Source organism: Mustela putorius, unplaced genomic scaffold (genome assembly GCF_011764305.1).
Source record: "Mustela putorius furo isolate JIRA1106 unplaced genomic scaffold, ASM1176430v1.1 tig00003942_pilon_pilon_pilon, whole genome shotgun sequence".
NCBI lineage: Eukaryota > Metazoa > Chordata > Mammalia > Carnivora > Mustelidae > Mustela > Mustela putorius.
The window spans coordinates 5,654,696-5,670,750 of record NW_025422087.1 but is presented as its reverse complement, the minus strand read 5'-3'; the positions used below and the strand labels follow the sequence as shown (position 1 = coordinate 5,670,750).

At 40.2% G+C, this 16,055-nt stretch overlaps 1 protein-coding gene across 1 annotated transcript in view; it reads right to left on the bottom strand.

The window, feature by feature from the left end:
- Positions 1 to 998: 998 nt before the first annotated feature.
- The window catches only part of TEX26 (testis expressed 26), a 31,615-nt gene continuing 16,558 nt past the window's right edge, over positions 999 to 16,055 (bottom strand). The window contains exons 5-7 of the mRNA XM_013047009.2: positions 8,651 to 8,827; positions 6,780 to 6,941; positions 999 to 1,632 (exon numbers count right to left, since the gene is read on the bottom strand). Of these exons, the coding sequence (XP_012902463.1) occupies positions 1,541 to 1,632; positions 6,780 to 6,941; positions 8,651 to 8,827 (431 nt within the window). The 3' untranslated portion in view covers positions 999 to 1,540. The remainder of the gene's footprint in view (positions 1,633 to 6,779; positions 6,942 to 8,650; positions 8,828 to 16,055) is intronic.

The following is a 16,055-nucleotide window of genomic DNA, read 5'->3' as shown; positions in this document are numbered from 1 at the left end:
ATACTGATGATATGACTGAAAATTTGTATGCTTTAAGTCTTCTTTAAATAAGACAGGAAATTGTAAGGAAATCCCTAAGAAAAGCTTGATGCAATAATTCCAAACTATCTGTGTGAGTGCTCAGGTGGGAGTAGGAAGTACGATATGGGATAGGAAATTAAAGATGATCTCTCAAGCTGGAGAAGGGCGGAATTATAAGGAAAAGTTACTGGAAGCATAGGGAAGTGTAATTCTTATATATTAATAGAGAAATCCAAATTTAGCAATGTTCATGTTTGATTTTAAAAAACTGCTAGTATAGTGAAAAACAGTATGATTTAAAAATTAACAGTGTAAGGGGCACTTGGGTGGCTCAGTCTGTTAAGCATCCAGCTCTTGATTTTGGCTCAAGTCATGATCTCAGGGTTGTGGGATTGAGCCTCAAGTGGGGCTCTGCAGTAGCCCCACTGTCCCTCCCCCAACTCACGCTCTCTTTCTCTCTAAAAATAAACAGTGTAATAAAAAAATGAAGAATTTTAGGAAAAGTAAGACTAAAAAGAACAACAAAGAATAAGAAAAAACAATTGGAAATCATAAACCAAGTATGTCAAGCATCATAATTATTGTATTCTATCGACTAAATTCTTATATTAGTTATAATATAAAACCCCTCCATAAGGTATTTCTAACAGCAAACTGAAAGAAATTTACAAAGAAAGATTGGAAATCAAGGGAAGGCAAATGTATACCAAGAAAAGGTAAAGAAAAACAAAGTGTGAATGGCAACCTTAATATCAATTAAAATGTAACTCATGGCCAAAATTATTAATGAAGTCAAAGAGGAATAGTATGTAATGAGGGGAAAAAAGTTAATCACTGAAAAAGCTCTATATGGGTCAAAAAATTGATAAACAACATAGCAGCTATATATATTATATATTTATATATACAAACATAAATGTATACGTAATATATAGTATATAAATATACATGAAACCCCAGAAATACAAGAAAATTAATGGAACCATTTTTACTGTGGGATGTTTTTAATATTATTCTTTCGGAATTTAACAGTTCAAATATACAATTAAAGTAAAGATATAAGGGATTTGAGAAATACAATAAACCATACATTTTTTTTCTTCTTATATTCATGTAATACACAAATCACACACTTAGCATAAAAGGAAACTTTGCTAAATTTCCCAAAGCAAAGATTTTTTCAAAAACTTTTGTATAGAAAGTCAACAATAAAATTTTTTTTTAAATCCTCTAATTTTTGGAAAACTAAAAAACCTCTTCTACATTATTTCTAGGTCAGAGATGTAATCAAAATTGAAACCATAAAGTAAATACTCAGAAGAGGAAAGGAAAAAAAATTATAGCAAAACCTATTGGATACATTGGTGGGGGGAGGATTTATGGCCTTAAATGATTTTACTGTTTAAGAACAAAGTAAAACAAAATAAAATTACATAAATCCATGAATATATTATTTGAAACAAATTAGATCTTATTCTTTTCCATTATTGAGAAAATGATCCAGTGTTTTTATTGATTTTCAATTTTTTTCATCTGAACTGTTTCCTTTATTTTTCTGTCCCATGCCAAAGTCACAGTGAGAGCGGAGAAAGTGATCGAGAATTTGTCTGTCTGAAAATTACAGAAAAATAAGATAAAGTTTTCCATTTAACTATTAAGTGCTAAATAGAGAATTCTAGAAAGGAGGCAAGTATCATATAAAAGTAATCTATAGACAAATTGGATAAGACCAAAATAATCAAAGGGTATATGTCTAACACCTAAAAAGTCACAAGTGTATAATTATTGATTAAAAAAGAGTAAACTTAATATTTAAAGGCTCAGCAAGGCTTCCTGGAAAAAGAATGGTGTTTTGAGTGAAGCGGACTTGGGATTCTTTTCTGTCCTGGGGAGCATTAGCAAATCATGTGACCTCTCCATTCCTTCATTTCCTCATCTTTGAATACATAAATAGGACTTGCCTTGTACAGTTGTTGGGCTAGATTAGGAATGCTGTGTATGAAACACCTAGACAGGGCCTGGTCTGCCTTACCTTTTATGACCAAGAACACAGTAGTAAATAGTCATGCCAAAAAAGCAATACAGGCTATGGTTCCCAGAGTTTCCTCGAAGCTGGGGTTGTTTTTCTACCCACCAACTGCTAGTGTGCCTTGCTATCTTTGACTGACAACTGACCATGAGAGGGCCCTTCAATTCCCTGGCCTCCACATCCTCATCTGGAAAGTTAAAGGAATCTTGTCCTGTTCTGAACAGCTATAGTTCCCTAATTCTCATTCCATATTTCCATACACACATATATATATGTGTTGTGTGTATGTGTGTATATTTATATACACACACCTTTTTAATATTACAGAGTGGAGCTGTAAAATTTTTCTTACTCCTAGCAATTGTCATCTGTGCAGCAGCAACCAAAAGCAAGGAAGAGTGGGAGTGGTCCCATGTTATCATGTGCAGTGTCCCTGTGACCTTGCTCAGTGTCAGCTGGGGTCTAAAGATCAGGAGAGTGTGTGTGTGTGGTCCTGGCTTACTCTCCAATTCTTCCTGGTTCTTTGTTTTTGTGACCTGACATCCCCACGTTGCTCCATATCTTTTTTGACCTCAGCATTGTCTTAAATTGAGGTATACTTTTCAAAAAGTGAAACACACTGGTCTTTCATGAGCGGTTTGATGGGTTGATACCCACGTGCATGTAACTTGTACCCATATAATAAGAGCACTGCCACTGCTCCAAAAAGAGCTGTCATGCTCCTTCCCAATCAACACCTCTCCCCCGCCAAAACAGACTGTTCGGATTTCGTTTATCACAGAGAAGTGCTGCCTGTTGTTGGAGCCCTTTGAATAAAAGCAGTCACACAAAACGTAAGATCTATGTCTGGCTTCTTTCACTCAGCATCATGTTTTTGAAGTTCATGTTGTTGACTACAATGATAACTGATTCTTTTTTTTTTTTTTTAATTACCTAGCAGTTTTTCATTTTGTGCATATACCAGTTTTTCACAGCCTGCTATGGTGGAAATGTGTGTCGTATCCAGTTTGGAACTATTAAGAAAACAGTGGCTGCGGACATTTTTGTAGAAGTCCTTCAGTGGACACATGGTTTCTTTTCTCTTGGGTAAATACCCAAAAATAGAATTTCTGGGTCTTGGGGTAGATATAGGTTTAACTCTATGGGAAACTGCCAGATCTGTTACGAATATTACACTGACGCTACTAGTTGACATGCCTACCAGCAACAGATCTCTCTGTATTCTCAACATTCGCTGATTTCGGTCCTTGTCATTTTAAGCCTAAAAGGTCTCTATATTAAATCTTACACCAAAGAGTTAATTTTAAATAAACAAGCAAATAAATAAAGACAAGTCCTTCTTATGTCAAAGGTAAGCATATAAGATGAATCAAGTTCAGCATAAATGAATAAAAACAATGAGATGGTATCAAATTTAAAATCAACTTAAACAACTGTTCAAAAAGGCTATCAGTTGCAATTCAAATGTTACCCGTATTTATTATGTACAGATGCAGATTCATGTCTCCATGTTTTTGCTTATGCTGTTTCCTCTGCTCCCTCTGAATGGCCCTGCTTCTCCATGTCGTGCTGATCCGCCCTTGACCCTTAAAAGAGGCCTCCTCAGAGCAGCCTTCCCTAATGCTCTTTCAACCCACAGGGGCAGGGGTGTACCCCTCGCAGACTTCTAATACACCCAGAGACTACTTCGATTACAGAGCTTATCACATTACACCTGTGTGTCTGTCTCCCACTCCTGATGATGAGTTCTTTGAAAGGGAGGATTTGTTTTTTATTTATCTTTGTATCAAGCGATTTATTCAGTCAATGAAATTCCTCCAGTCAGTGGATATATTCCCTACAATACTGAATCACACCCTAGGAAGAAATTACCACTTGGATAGCCATGTGCATGGGAGCTTTGACTGGAAGAGACGGGGAGTGAGTGACAGCTGAAAGACTCTGAAAACCGGATTTCAGAGAAGTTTGTCTTTTAAAGGAAGAGGGGGGATAAGTAGGGAGATGACAGTCTTTACTAATAAATAACAGAGGCGCAAAGGGTAAGCAGTTGGGTGGCCTGAATCACTTGGAGATTAAGATGATTCTGAAAACAGAATGGCCACTAAAGACAGTTCAAATCTCTCCAGCTGTAATAGAGAGCGCGACACCGGAGAGCGATACACAGGGTTACTGGAAACACCAGGTTTGCCTTCAGCTGCCCTTGCTTTCCTACTACCCAGCTTCATCTTGTCTTCCTGGGATCTTCTCTATCCCGCCATCTCCCTTGCCCCCTGTCTTGGGCCATGATGGGCATCCTTTCCCTTCCCCTCTCCTTCAAAATGCACCTGTTCTGGGCCCCAATATTCTCTAAGAGGGAGAATCCAGCAAAATACTTTAAGCAAGGTGGTAATAATTCATTCAGCCTAGTGTAGCTGCCAAGTTTTTTATTCTCTTGCATACGGGCTCAGCCCGACCATGCAGGAGCTCTGCTGAGACGCTCACCGTCCGAAAAGCATTAGCGTCATCCCAGACACTAATGACAATTAAATGACTAGAAAATGACAAGAGTTTGGGGGCATAATAACTCAAAGGGAACCTCCTACTTGCTTGTCAGCTTCCAGCATAGCTGGCTGAGGAGTAGGTCATTCAAAAGCAAAACTAGGAAAGAGAAACTAAAACCCATAGATCCTATAAAGGCCCTAGTCTGTGCAAAATGGCAAGGCTCTGAGGCCTGAGCATCCAGGTACCTGCCCCCAGTGCCATCCTGAGGGCCCCAGGACAGCAGGATACCTGAAAAGCAACCAAGGCTTAGATTGGCCCTAAAGCTACCTTGTTAGGTAATAGATCATGTCTCACTTGTTTGGGGAGAAAACCCAACTGGAAGAGCCCAACTGAATCAGCTTATGCTAGGAATCTTGGAGAAGGTAGATCCAAGTAGAGCAGAGGCTGTCAAAGTACCTGAGGCATCCTTGGTTCACCCTCGGGGGCACCACCAAGGCTGGATTACAAATCACACACACACAACCAAGGACAGAGGTGCCAGCAGCCACCTGGTTTTTCCACGCAGAGGAACCTCAATGCCACCTGCATTTCAAGTTCCTGGGCAGTTGGAAACCTCCATCTGCTTTGGATGGACTCATCTGTTTGGGGTCAAACAGATGTGACTCCAGAGGTGAAAGGGGTCCATTAAAGAATGCGGACGACGGTTTTATACATATGAACCCAAGCTGGGGAAAACAATGGAAAGCAGGCTGGGGGTTGATGGGGAGATTCTGTTCTGCTTCCCTGCAAGATCTGAGCAGCTGACCTCAAAGAGCCTCTTGTTTCCTTCTGAGGGGTCAAATTGGCCCAGAAGCATCTGCTGAGAGGAACCAAGCTCCTGATGGCAAACACAGGCTTCTGCTTGTGCCTTAGAGTGAGGCAAAACACCTGCTTCTGGTACTTCTTGAAACCCAACATTTGAGCTCTATTAATGGCCTTTGGGCCATCAACCTTCAGTCTGCAATCGTGCAAGGTATCCTCTTCCCTCCTTCCACACACACACCCACCCATGCGCACCCCCTCACCAGACTTGCCTACAGTAAGGTTTCAGTTTTGTGTGGGGCACAAGATCCTAGCATTAAGGGTTTCAGAGAGGATTTCAGAAGACCAAACTCTTCTTATTGTAGCTGGAGACAGGCAAAGGACAGAGATTGGGGACCCAAGACAGCTAGGAGGCAGGGAGCAGTTGGAGATAATGAGGACCTGGTGGACATTCCAAGTCAAGCCTGGCCACAAGGCACAAAACAAGGCAGTGGCTGCCACATAGTCTGAAGTACCAAGTGGCAGGTTGAAGGTGGTCCATGGCATGTGGGAAGAAATATTAGAACCTGTACTTATATTCTACATATTTATGTTCTATAACATTATGTTATATTGCTTTTTACTTCCTTCTTCAGCATTTAATATGTTTTATAACTTACATAATACACTAGTTTAGTGGGGCATGAATATTCTTTATAGAAATAAATATGCCTGCATGGGGGCATATGCTCAAAAATGGGGAGTAACAGCAAGTGTGACCACCAGCAGTGGATCCCGAGGGCAGCTGGTAGAAGAGCTTCGTCTCCTCGCCTCCATCTCCTATTCTCTGAGTTGACATTTTACACATGCACAGGCTGACCAGCCATCCTTGAGATGCTCCCAAGCAGATTCCAGTCCCCAGGCCCAGAGCTGGGATAAGTCTTCGTAATACAACTAACACTGCCCTGAGCATGGCCTTTGCCCTTTTGGAGGATGTTCTACACAGAGATTCTCATGTACCCTAAAAAGCCTATCACCAAAAGTACCATCAAACAGGCAATAAAGATTATGTAAGATAAAACAAAACTATGAGACAGCACAAACACCCACAGAAGAAATCACTTCACTGTAATAAAACCAGAGATTATCCTGGAGAAATGCAACCATGAAGCTGAAGGAGCGAAATGAGTGAGATCAGAGAGGAGCGAAAGGCTAGATGTTTCTTTTTTAATAAGGGGGGGCTACAGTCCCTGGGGCCTCTTTTAAGACGAACTTATTTTCAATGGGTTGAGGTTTACACAGAACTATGGGATTTCTTTGAGGCAGTGTTTATCTTCTTGTGGACATTTAGCTCCAGTGGCTAAACATTGGAACGATTTCTATTTGGCATGAAAAGCAACGTATTACTATCTGTACATTTATTCAATAGCAACTCGAGACCTCCTCCCACCTTTTAAAGACCTCCTACCTTTGTAAGAAACACCCTGAAGGTACTCTGTGACTTGAGAGGGAGTAAATGAGTCTAAAATCGTTAAGAAATCCAGATGGGATTTTCCATAATCGCTTTGGTATATAGTCTGCTTCTTTGTGCGTTCTTGATTCCTCATGTGGCTGTGCAGCACAGCAGGGACTAGGGGGGCACAGGGGAAGGAAAGACACAGAAGCTGTCACTGAGCAAAGAATTCACGCCCTTATTTGTCAAACACACCCCCAACAGCCCCGAGCCCCACTTGGAGTTTAGTCAGCATCCTTGAGGTATGGAAAGCGAGCCACAGTAGAAGACACTGCTCCTATGATTCAGGCTATGCAGAGCTGCTGGGACTCAGGACGGTGGATACTAGCAGCGGGGGTGACTGGGGCTGATGGCCCAGAAAAGTTCTCCCTGAGATCAACTCTTCTTCAGGTCAGCATGGTGGGATGGTAACATTCACCAGCTCCTTAGTAAACAAATGCCTTCATAGAAGCTACTTTCCCTTTTGTGCCATCTCCTAAGCAGACAGGGTGACACCTTAAGAGGAGTCATTCAGTGACCCAGGTGTGTGTGGATGAGCAGTGAAAATATGTCCATCCAGCACTCATTGCACATTTAGACTAATAAATAATTCAGATACTGATGTATCATGTTCAAGCAAAATCAAAATCATTTGTTTGAATCTGAGTATTGTTCATTTAATGTGGGTTCTGATAGTCATGGAATTATTGGGGCAAAAAATTGGTGGGTGGCTCAGTGGGTTAAGCCTCTGCCTTCGGCTCAGGTTATGATCTCAGGGGCCTGGGATCATGCCCCACATCCAGCTCTCTGCTCAGCGGGGAGCCTGCTTTCCCCTCTGCCTGTCTGCCTACTTGTGATCTGTCTGTCAAATAAATAAATAAAATCTTAAAAAAAAAAAAAAGGCAATGAAAACGTGATGGAAGACCCTAATTTCTACAACATGCCCAACCTTTGTAAATCTTAAGGACACCTTAAATACTGCTTTTGTTCCTATATGTCTCTTTTACAGGGACCACCAGCTGGTGGGAGGAAATAGAACCAAAGCCAAAGCCAAAGCCTAAGCAAGAAAGGTTCCAGCTGTTGAGAACTTTCCAACAGTATCCAAAAATGGAAGCGTTGTCTTGGGGGTGGGGCACTCCCCCCAAAAGTGACGACATCACCCCTTGGCAAGGATGGAATAAAAGGGATTCCCATATGGTGTGAGGATCTAGATGAGGTGATTTCTAGGCTGTCTTCTAACCTCGAGATGCTAAGCTTCTATCCTTGTGATTTTTGTCTACAGCACTACTTGGTTCCAACTCCATGCCAGGAATAGATCACTATCTCAGACTGACACAAAATTATACATTTAACCAGTAGCTTTGAAATGGCTTGGCCATGGGACTTTTAAGAACCTCTGTTGAAAACAGTAGGAATCAGGATCATTAGAACCGTTGTCAAACCTGAAGATATTTGATAGATGTACCATGTGGTTAAACCTCTAGTGGATAACTGACAAGTCTAATTTGAATCCTACCCAGTCTCTTCTTTGGTAATTTTATAACAACTGAAGCCTGCCTTTGTTTTCCAATTCCAACAACTGCTTCCCCACTGCCCGCCGCCTCCCCACCACAAGGCAGAGCATATATTCATTCCATAGCATATGCAATCAGTTCTTTTCCAAGACTTACTCATTCCTTGGGTTTGAAGCTAGACAGAGTTTTGATTCCTTGCAGGGATGCAGAGATAACTGGCATTCTTCCTAACTATTACCAAGATTACCTGCCGGGGCCCTGCATGCTGAAGAATCTTGGAACAAGAACAGAATCTCTGAAGTTGCTTTCAAAGCTACAGGTGTACTTACTTACCTAGACCCTGAGAAGCAGCTGGTAGGCTTGAGTAGCATCCATATTTGAAACTAAAATCCTGCAACTCAGGAATTTTAGCTGGAACTTGGTAATTCCGTCGAAATTCAGTGTCTGCGGGTCGGGGAAGTAAATTTTTCCATTCCAGAGACATCGGAGAACTTTCTTTAATCTTCTGAGCTGGGGTGGGGTTACAAGTGTAAAAGTCCTTGTAAGCTATTTAAAATAAGAGTCCTATTTTCCCATTTTGCTTCTGGCAGTACCTTCCAACTGGTCACACTAAACCTGCTCTTCTTGTATTTAGAGGTACAATCAATGTAGTTTTTATAGATCTTTCAACCAAGAAATAATTTTCTGCTTTATCAGGCACAGGAAGTGTATGCTCCAATGTTCAGAAGCAGCTTCTAATGAAGATATTGTATGTCAGTTAGGAGTGCTCTTTTGTTCTGCTAGGGGGACACAGAAGGCATTCCTCATTCCAGTAGGCCTGCCTAGTCCTGGGGCAGGGGTGGGGAGCAGAGTAAGAGAGTTTAGGTAAGGCTAGGGTTGACATAAAAAACATAGGATGCCAGTTAAATTGAATTTCAGATAAATAATGAAAAATTTTTTGGTGTAAGTGTACATGGGCTCATTGTTTACTATATATAATCATTCTAATTTAACAGGTCATCCTTTATTTTTATTTGTTAGATCTCACAGAACTCTAGATGGGGCAATGCATATCATTCACATTATCTGGAAAACCACCGCTTGAAGCTTACCCCTTACTGCTGGAGGATTAGGTAACATTGCTGTCATCGATGGACAACTGCACTATTAGTTCTTTGAAACAACTCCACTAACAACTATTCATTAAATATCTAAGAAGCACTGACTAAATGCCAGGTTCCATAAGCACTACCAGATTATTAGAGGAGTTGCAAGACATGTCCCTTAGAGTGAGTTCATCCCTAATTCTTGCTATAGTGTTGGTTCAGAATCACATCTTATAACACCAACTTTATTCAGGACAAAAGTGTTAAAAATATGGGTATCAAACACAATATCCAAATAGTGCCAATTACTATTGAAACTAAACTCGAATCTTGTTTTGAACTCATTTTTCGATAGGTCTTTTCAAAATAAATTCAAAAGTACATCAAACAATATATGATGTTATCTACTGGCATCCAAAAGTGTTTTACTATTGATTTTTAAAAAATTATCTCTGTCTAGACCAGAACAGTGAGAGAAAGTTTCACTGCATGCTGCCTCTTCATTTAGATGAGTCAGGAAAAGAGGATGTGATACTCAATGGGCCTCATAATGACCTCATACACGCCCCAAGGAGAAGACAAGGTTATATAGAAGAGGCAACTCTAGGACTTAATATTGGGACATCTCATGATATTTTGAAAAATCATCTGGTATTGTTCTTGGCAAGCACCATCTGTAACTTGGTTTTTGTAAATTACTAAGAGTTTTATAAGAGAAAAAAAAATTCCCATTGAAGTACTTGATACAAACGCTTATCCCTCTTCCCTAGAGCTACCATTTAATAGCAAAATGTTTTCAGTTCCTATATGTATTCTGTGCCAAAATTAAAAATAATGTAGTCACTGTTCTACCTTGAGACAACCTCAAACTAGTGTGATTAGAAAGATATATACAGGAAAAAAAGATATGGAATGTGATGTCTTAAACCTAACACTTGGAACCATGGTTCTCACACAGAGATAATATATCCGACTTACCCAGGAAGGTTTTTCCAAAGCACACTTCCTGAATCTCATCCCAGACATTGAGAAGCTCTAGACGTGGGACCCAGCCACTTACATTGTGAACAAGCTCCCCATATGCTTAAGAATCACTCCCTCGGAGCCTTCAGTAGGTGCTACAGAAGGCCAGAGAGAATACAAAGAGCTCTGCTAGGGGAGGGAAGGAAGACATGAGTTAAAAGGCAAACACAGAAAAGATGTGCTTTGATTAATGTCAACACTGAAGCAGAAGGAGAAGCAGAAGGTACGCAGTGTGTTTGTGAAGTATGGTCTGGCTGGTAAGGGGATAAGGTATGCAGGGCAGGGAGAAGTAGCTGAGGTGAAGAGGAGAAGCGAGGGTCAGTTTGCAAAGGGTCTTGAGGGGCTGGTCTACATTGTTGGGTCGATGGTCAAAGGAGTGAGACTGATACAAAGCGAAGGTCAAGCAAAGCTTTATTTTGCACCAAGCATTGAGAATCAAACTGACTGGCCAGGGCTGTCTCCTTCAAAGAGGCAACCTCTCTCTGCCTTACAGACTAGCTTTTAAGGGCAAAAGCCATGTGGTTGGACCTGGCCACGCACAGGTGGCCAATGATATTGTAACACAGAGAAAGCAGTACAGTCCTACTAGGTCACACATAAGTGACCAACTGAATTACAATTTACCCTATAGTAGATATTTGAACTAGCCTATCACCTTGGTCAGAATTGGCGCCCAAAAGGCACCCAAAGGGCGGGGCCCATACTCCTTGGTAGCTAGAGAAACAGTATGCACCCCCACTGATTGGATACCTCCACCTGGCCTGACCCACCCTTGTATCTGGGCTTTGTTACCTGGGACTGGTTTCCGGGACTTGTTTTTAAGGTCCCCGGAGGGGGGTGGGTCAGGGTCTGGGTGGAGCTGCTCTGGCTAAATAGGCCCTTACAACATACACCACGATGAACCAGCATAGTGGAGCCCCTGGAGATGAGGACCCAGAAAAGACACAACTCAGACCTAGATTCCCCGAGTTCCTTTGAAGATAAAGTTAAGTCTTACTCTTCATTGATACCTTAGCACTTAATAAAGTAATAGACCTCACTAAATGTTTATTAATGAGGGAATGAAAGAAAAAAGAACAGAAACAACCTAAACCACACTCTAGTGACTATGTAATATATGCTTACAGTAATCTTTAGTTCTTCTCAATTGATGCTTTTATTGCCTTTTTAAAATTTCATGTTAATGATTTCCTTCAGCATTATTAAGAAAAGAAGTTCTTGATACAAAGGATCCCACGAACCCCTGAAGTCCCTGTAGTGGTATTGAAGTTTAGATGGACAGGATAACCATGACTCACAGCTAACCAGACCCAATGCTAACTGCACCTCCAAGGCCCAGACCCCTCCCAGGGAGCCATCCCTGTTCCTCAGGAGCTCAGTATCCTCTGTTTCTTTTTCTCCTGATAATAGTGATATTACACTAATGTAGCTATAGCCCAAAGAGAGAAACTGGCCCATTGAAGATTATTATGGCATTTGCAGAAAGGCCCAATTCTAAAAGTACATCTACAGCAAAGACTATTCAAAACCAGTGGGACCACTGGCACATAATCTATATAGCCAAGTGAGAACTAGTTCTACTATCTCTGCCTGCTGTTCCAATTCATCAAAGCCAAGTTCTCCAAGCCTGAATCTGAAAACAAGCACCCTTTAGTGCTTCCCATTCATTTGCTTTAATTCCATAATGAGGATACAGAGATAAGATATGGTCCCTATGTTCCAGATGCTTAAAGCATTAGAGAAACAGAAACAGATACCAAAAGAGAGAGAGAGAGAATTACAATATTAGGTGATAAACCCTACAAAAGAGATAAGAATAAGATCTATAAAAACATATATGAGGGCCACCAATCCAAACTTGGAGGATCAGAGAAGATTCCCAGGAGAGAAACAAAGCCTATATTTAGACTTAACTTACGGATAGACATAGGCTAAAAGAAGAGAGGGACAGGTGTTCCACAGAAAGGAAGCAGTGTGTGCAAAAGGCATAAGGCTGCTGGGGTCATGGTGAGTCTGGAGAAAGGAGAGCAGTCAGTCTCGCAGGGAGAGTGGGGGTTGTCAAGGTTGAGAATGCTGGCATGGCAGGCAGGGACCAGGTTGTACAGACTCACATTAAAGCATTTAGCTTTTATCCTGAGGACAATGGGGAGTCAATGAAGGGTTCTCAACTGGAAGGTGATATCAATTTGCACATCTGGAAACTCACTATGGCTATAGGATGGGCTATGAATTGGAGGCAACAAAACCGGAAAGGGAGCTGGATTAGAGGTCATACAAGGAGGAGACATGGATAGCAGTGGCTTTGGGGAGGAAGAGAAGCAGATGGAGCTGAGAGATTTAGTAGAGACTCTTGGCAGGTCTTGGGTATTTATCTACACATGGGGAAATGATAATTTGCACACACTGAAAGGACTTTGATTAGAAGCTCGAAGACATCTTTTAAGAATGCTGACATTTCAAATGTCTTCCCATCACCCTTAATGTTTATCTGAAGTATGGAGGTCTTTTGATTCTATACTCCTCTAACTTCAAAAAGTGCACTTCCAATATATTTTTTTTTCGTCATTCAGCAAATATTTGCAGAGCATCTCCTATACACCAGGACTGAACTATATATATTGCACTAGATTCTGAGTGAATAAAGGCCTTTGGGGCACCTGCTGAATAGTGGAAGAAAGAGCAAAACAAACACAACAAAAAAATAAGAATCAGTAAACAAATGACTGCAAAGTACAAGGAGCTAGAAGGTAACCAATGAGGGCGTAGCACACCTCTTCAGATAAAATAGTAAGGAAATCTCTCACAGGCAAGGTGACATTTAAGCTGGCATCTACATAATGACACAGTAAAATCCCAGAAGGAGCTGGAAGAAGAACAATGCAGGCAAAGAGGGGCAGTCTGCACACTGGCTGAGGTGGGGGGGAAATGGCATCTTATAGGAGTTTAAGATGAGACTGGATGAGACTCCATGAGACTGGAGCCTGGTGAATGAGGAAGATGGATGAGAAAGAACAGTGAGGAGGGAAGCAAGGTCCAGGCCAGCCTTCTATGACAGAATGAACAGAAAAAAGGGAAGGTTGGATTTTATTCAAAGTGCAATGCAAAGCCAGTGAAATAAAGCAACAGGATAATATGATCCAATTTAGATTCATAAAAGATCATCTATATTATATTTTACTCCTCCTTCCCCAAAGTTCACCAGAATGACAGATAGAGGTCAACACATGTTTAGAAGATGTAAGTCAAATACAGATGTTTTGAATTAATTAGCAAATTAGAGGAAGCTAAAACTAAGTGACTGCTGAAGACTATAACGAAACAGTGAGCTCAGTCACACTACAGAACCCCAACAGGTTTCTGTAACAGGTGCAGGGAAAGGCAGATACTGCAGCTCAAGCTGAAAACAAGAGGCCTGGTGAAGGTTTATATACAGAGTGAATAGAGTTCCTGCATCATGTTCTTAACTTCATGAGTCATTTGACTGTCCTTTCCTAACCAGAAGTTAATTAGGTGCAAATCTGAACCAAAGAAGCTTGGGATGCCACAACATCAGGCACAGTGGGAGGTGGGAATAGTGGGATGCTGAAAAGGAAAAAGAAGGGTTTGGTGAGAATCTGCACAGCAAGCAAAAAGATCCCAGTTATCTCCCCAGTCCTACTCTCAGAATGCCAACAGCCAAGTGTTTGTCTTCCTGGAGAAACTGACCTAAAATTCAGGAATTTGCAGGTTTCCCAACAAAAAGCTATCACCTAGCCACCTAAAACAAGCACCAGCTAACAAGCAACATTTCTGTATATAGCTTCCAATCAGATTTGAGTATCTCCCTTGATTATCTAAGGTGAACCTTAGAGATTAATATTTTCCATATACTCACTTCAAGAAACAGAATTGTCCACAGAATTGAGACAAGTTTCATAAACATCATAGTAAATCTGTCTCTGCTCTCTTGTAAATTTGAAAAGATCAGATTTTCATTAGACCATTAAAACATTCAGAGAAATAGAGACAAAGCAAGGAATAGATGAAAATGTTGAAAATTAAGTATATCATAAATATCCTAAAATTTGTAAGAATTACTACATATATAAAACAAAAACAGAATGCTAATTAAAAAAATAATCATGTTGAGGGCAGGGGGTCTATTTATTGCAGTAAATATCCTTATTAATTTTATTCATTGAACAAAAAAATTAGCAAGATGGAGAACAAGAGATTGGACACTAAAAACTCAACAGTAGAATTACATTAAAAGGTAAAAAATTTTTCAAGTTCGCAGAAGAAAAATACAAAGAGAAAGGTACCAGGAGAGAAAAGGTAAGAAAATTGTAGGATCAATCTAACAAATAAGAGTCCCAGAAGAGAACAGAAAAAAGAGATGGGAAAAAAGTAGGAAGGAACTATGCAGGAAACAATGCCCAGAATTGAAGGACATGACTATAGCTTCTAGAGCCCCTGAATGTCCAACATAATCATTGGCAAAAGATTATTACTAATGCATACAGTTGTGAAATTTAGAATGTCAGGCATAAAGAAAGGATCTTATGTGCTTTCAGAAAAAAAAATACAACAGGGTCAGGAATCAAAATGACATAAGTCTTCTACAAAAGAAATCCTGGATGTTAGAAGACATTTGGAGGAATGGATTCTTAGGGAAAGTGATTATCATCCTAGAATTTTATATCCAGCCAAACTATCAGACAAATATAAGGAAGAGGAGAGGATATTTCCAAATTGGGAAGCACACACTCAAAAAAGTTCCTCCCATGCACTCTTTCTTAGGAAACTACTGGAAGATGTGGTTCAGCAAAACCAGGGAAGAGGGATAAGAATGAAGAAGAGGAAATAAGATCCAATGCAGGCAGAGGCCAAAGAAATTTCCAGAATGATGAAAAAGGAAGTCCCAGGGCACAGCTGGTCAGCAAACCCATAAAACAACCACTCTAGGTTAGAGGAAAATGATGAAGGGTGTCCGAAAGATGACCTGTAGGAAAACTACTGGAAGTGGTAGAGTGTTTGAAACTGTGTTTGGAAAAAATCCTGGTAAGTATGTGACAAAGTATTTGGAAAAAAGTAGTGATAGGGACATAGAAGACTAAGCATATTAAAAAAAAAAAAGGCAATTATTAACTCTGGTTAAAAAACAAAATTTAAAAAAAAAGAAAATGTAAAGGAAAGGAAACAATCATAAAGTACCACCTGGCTCCATACAATGAATGGAAGTTTCCATTCATATAATTCCATTCATACCATTCATATGAATGAACCCTGCTTCAGGTTTTCCATTCATACAATGAATGGAAGGTTCCATTCATACAATTCCATTCATACCATTCATACAATGGTATGTATCATATCAACATACAATGATATGTATCATATCAACATACAATGATATGTATGATATTACATAATCATATCTTCATATCATCATAATATAAATATTAGCAATGAATTAAGCAAGAATTTATAATATAATTTTTGAGAGAATGGATGGAAGGGGTGTGAGAAAGAGTTACAGGAGAGCCAAATCCTTAACCACCATAACAGGAAGTCAGTAATAATAATGTCTAAAATTGATGAATCAAAAATAGCAGTATAGGGGTGCTTGGGTGGCTCAGGCGTTAGCATCT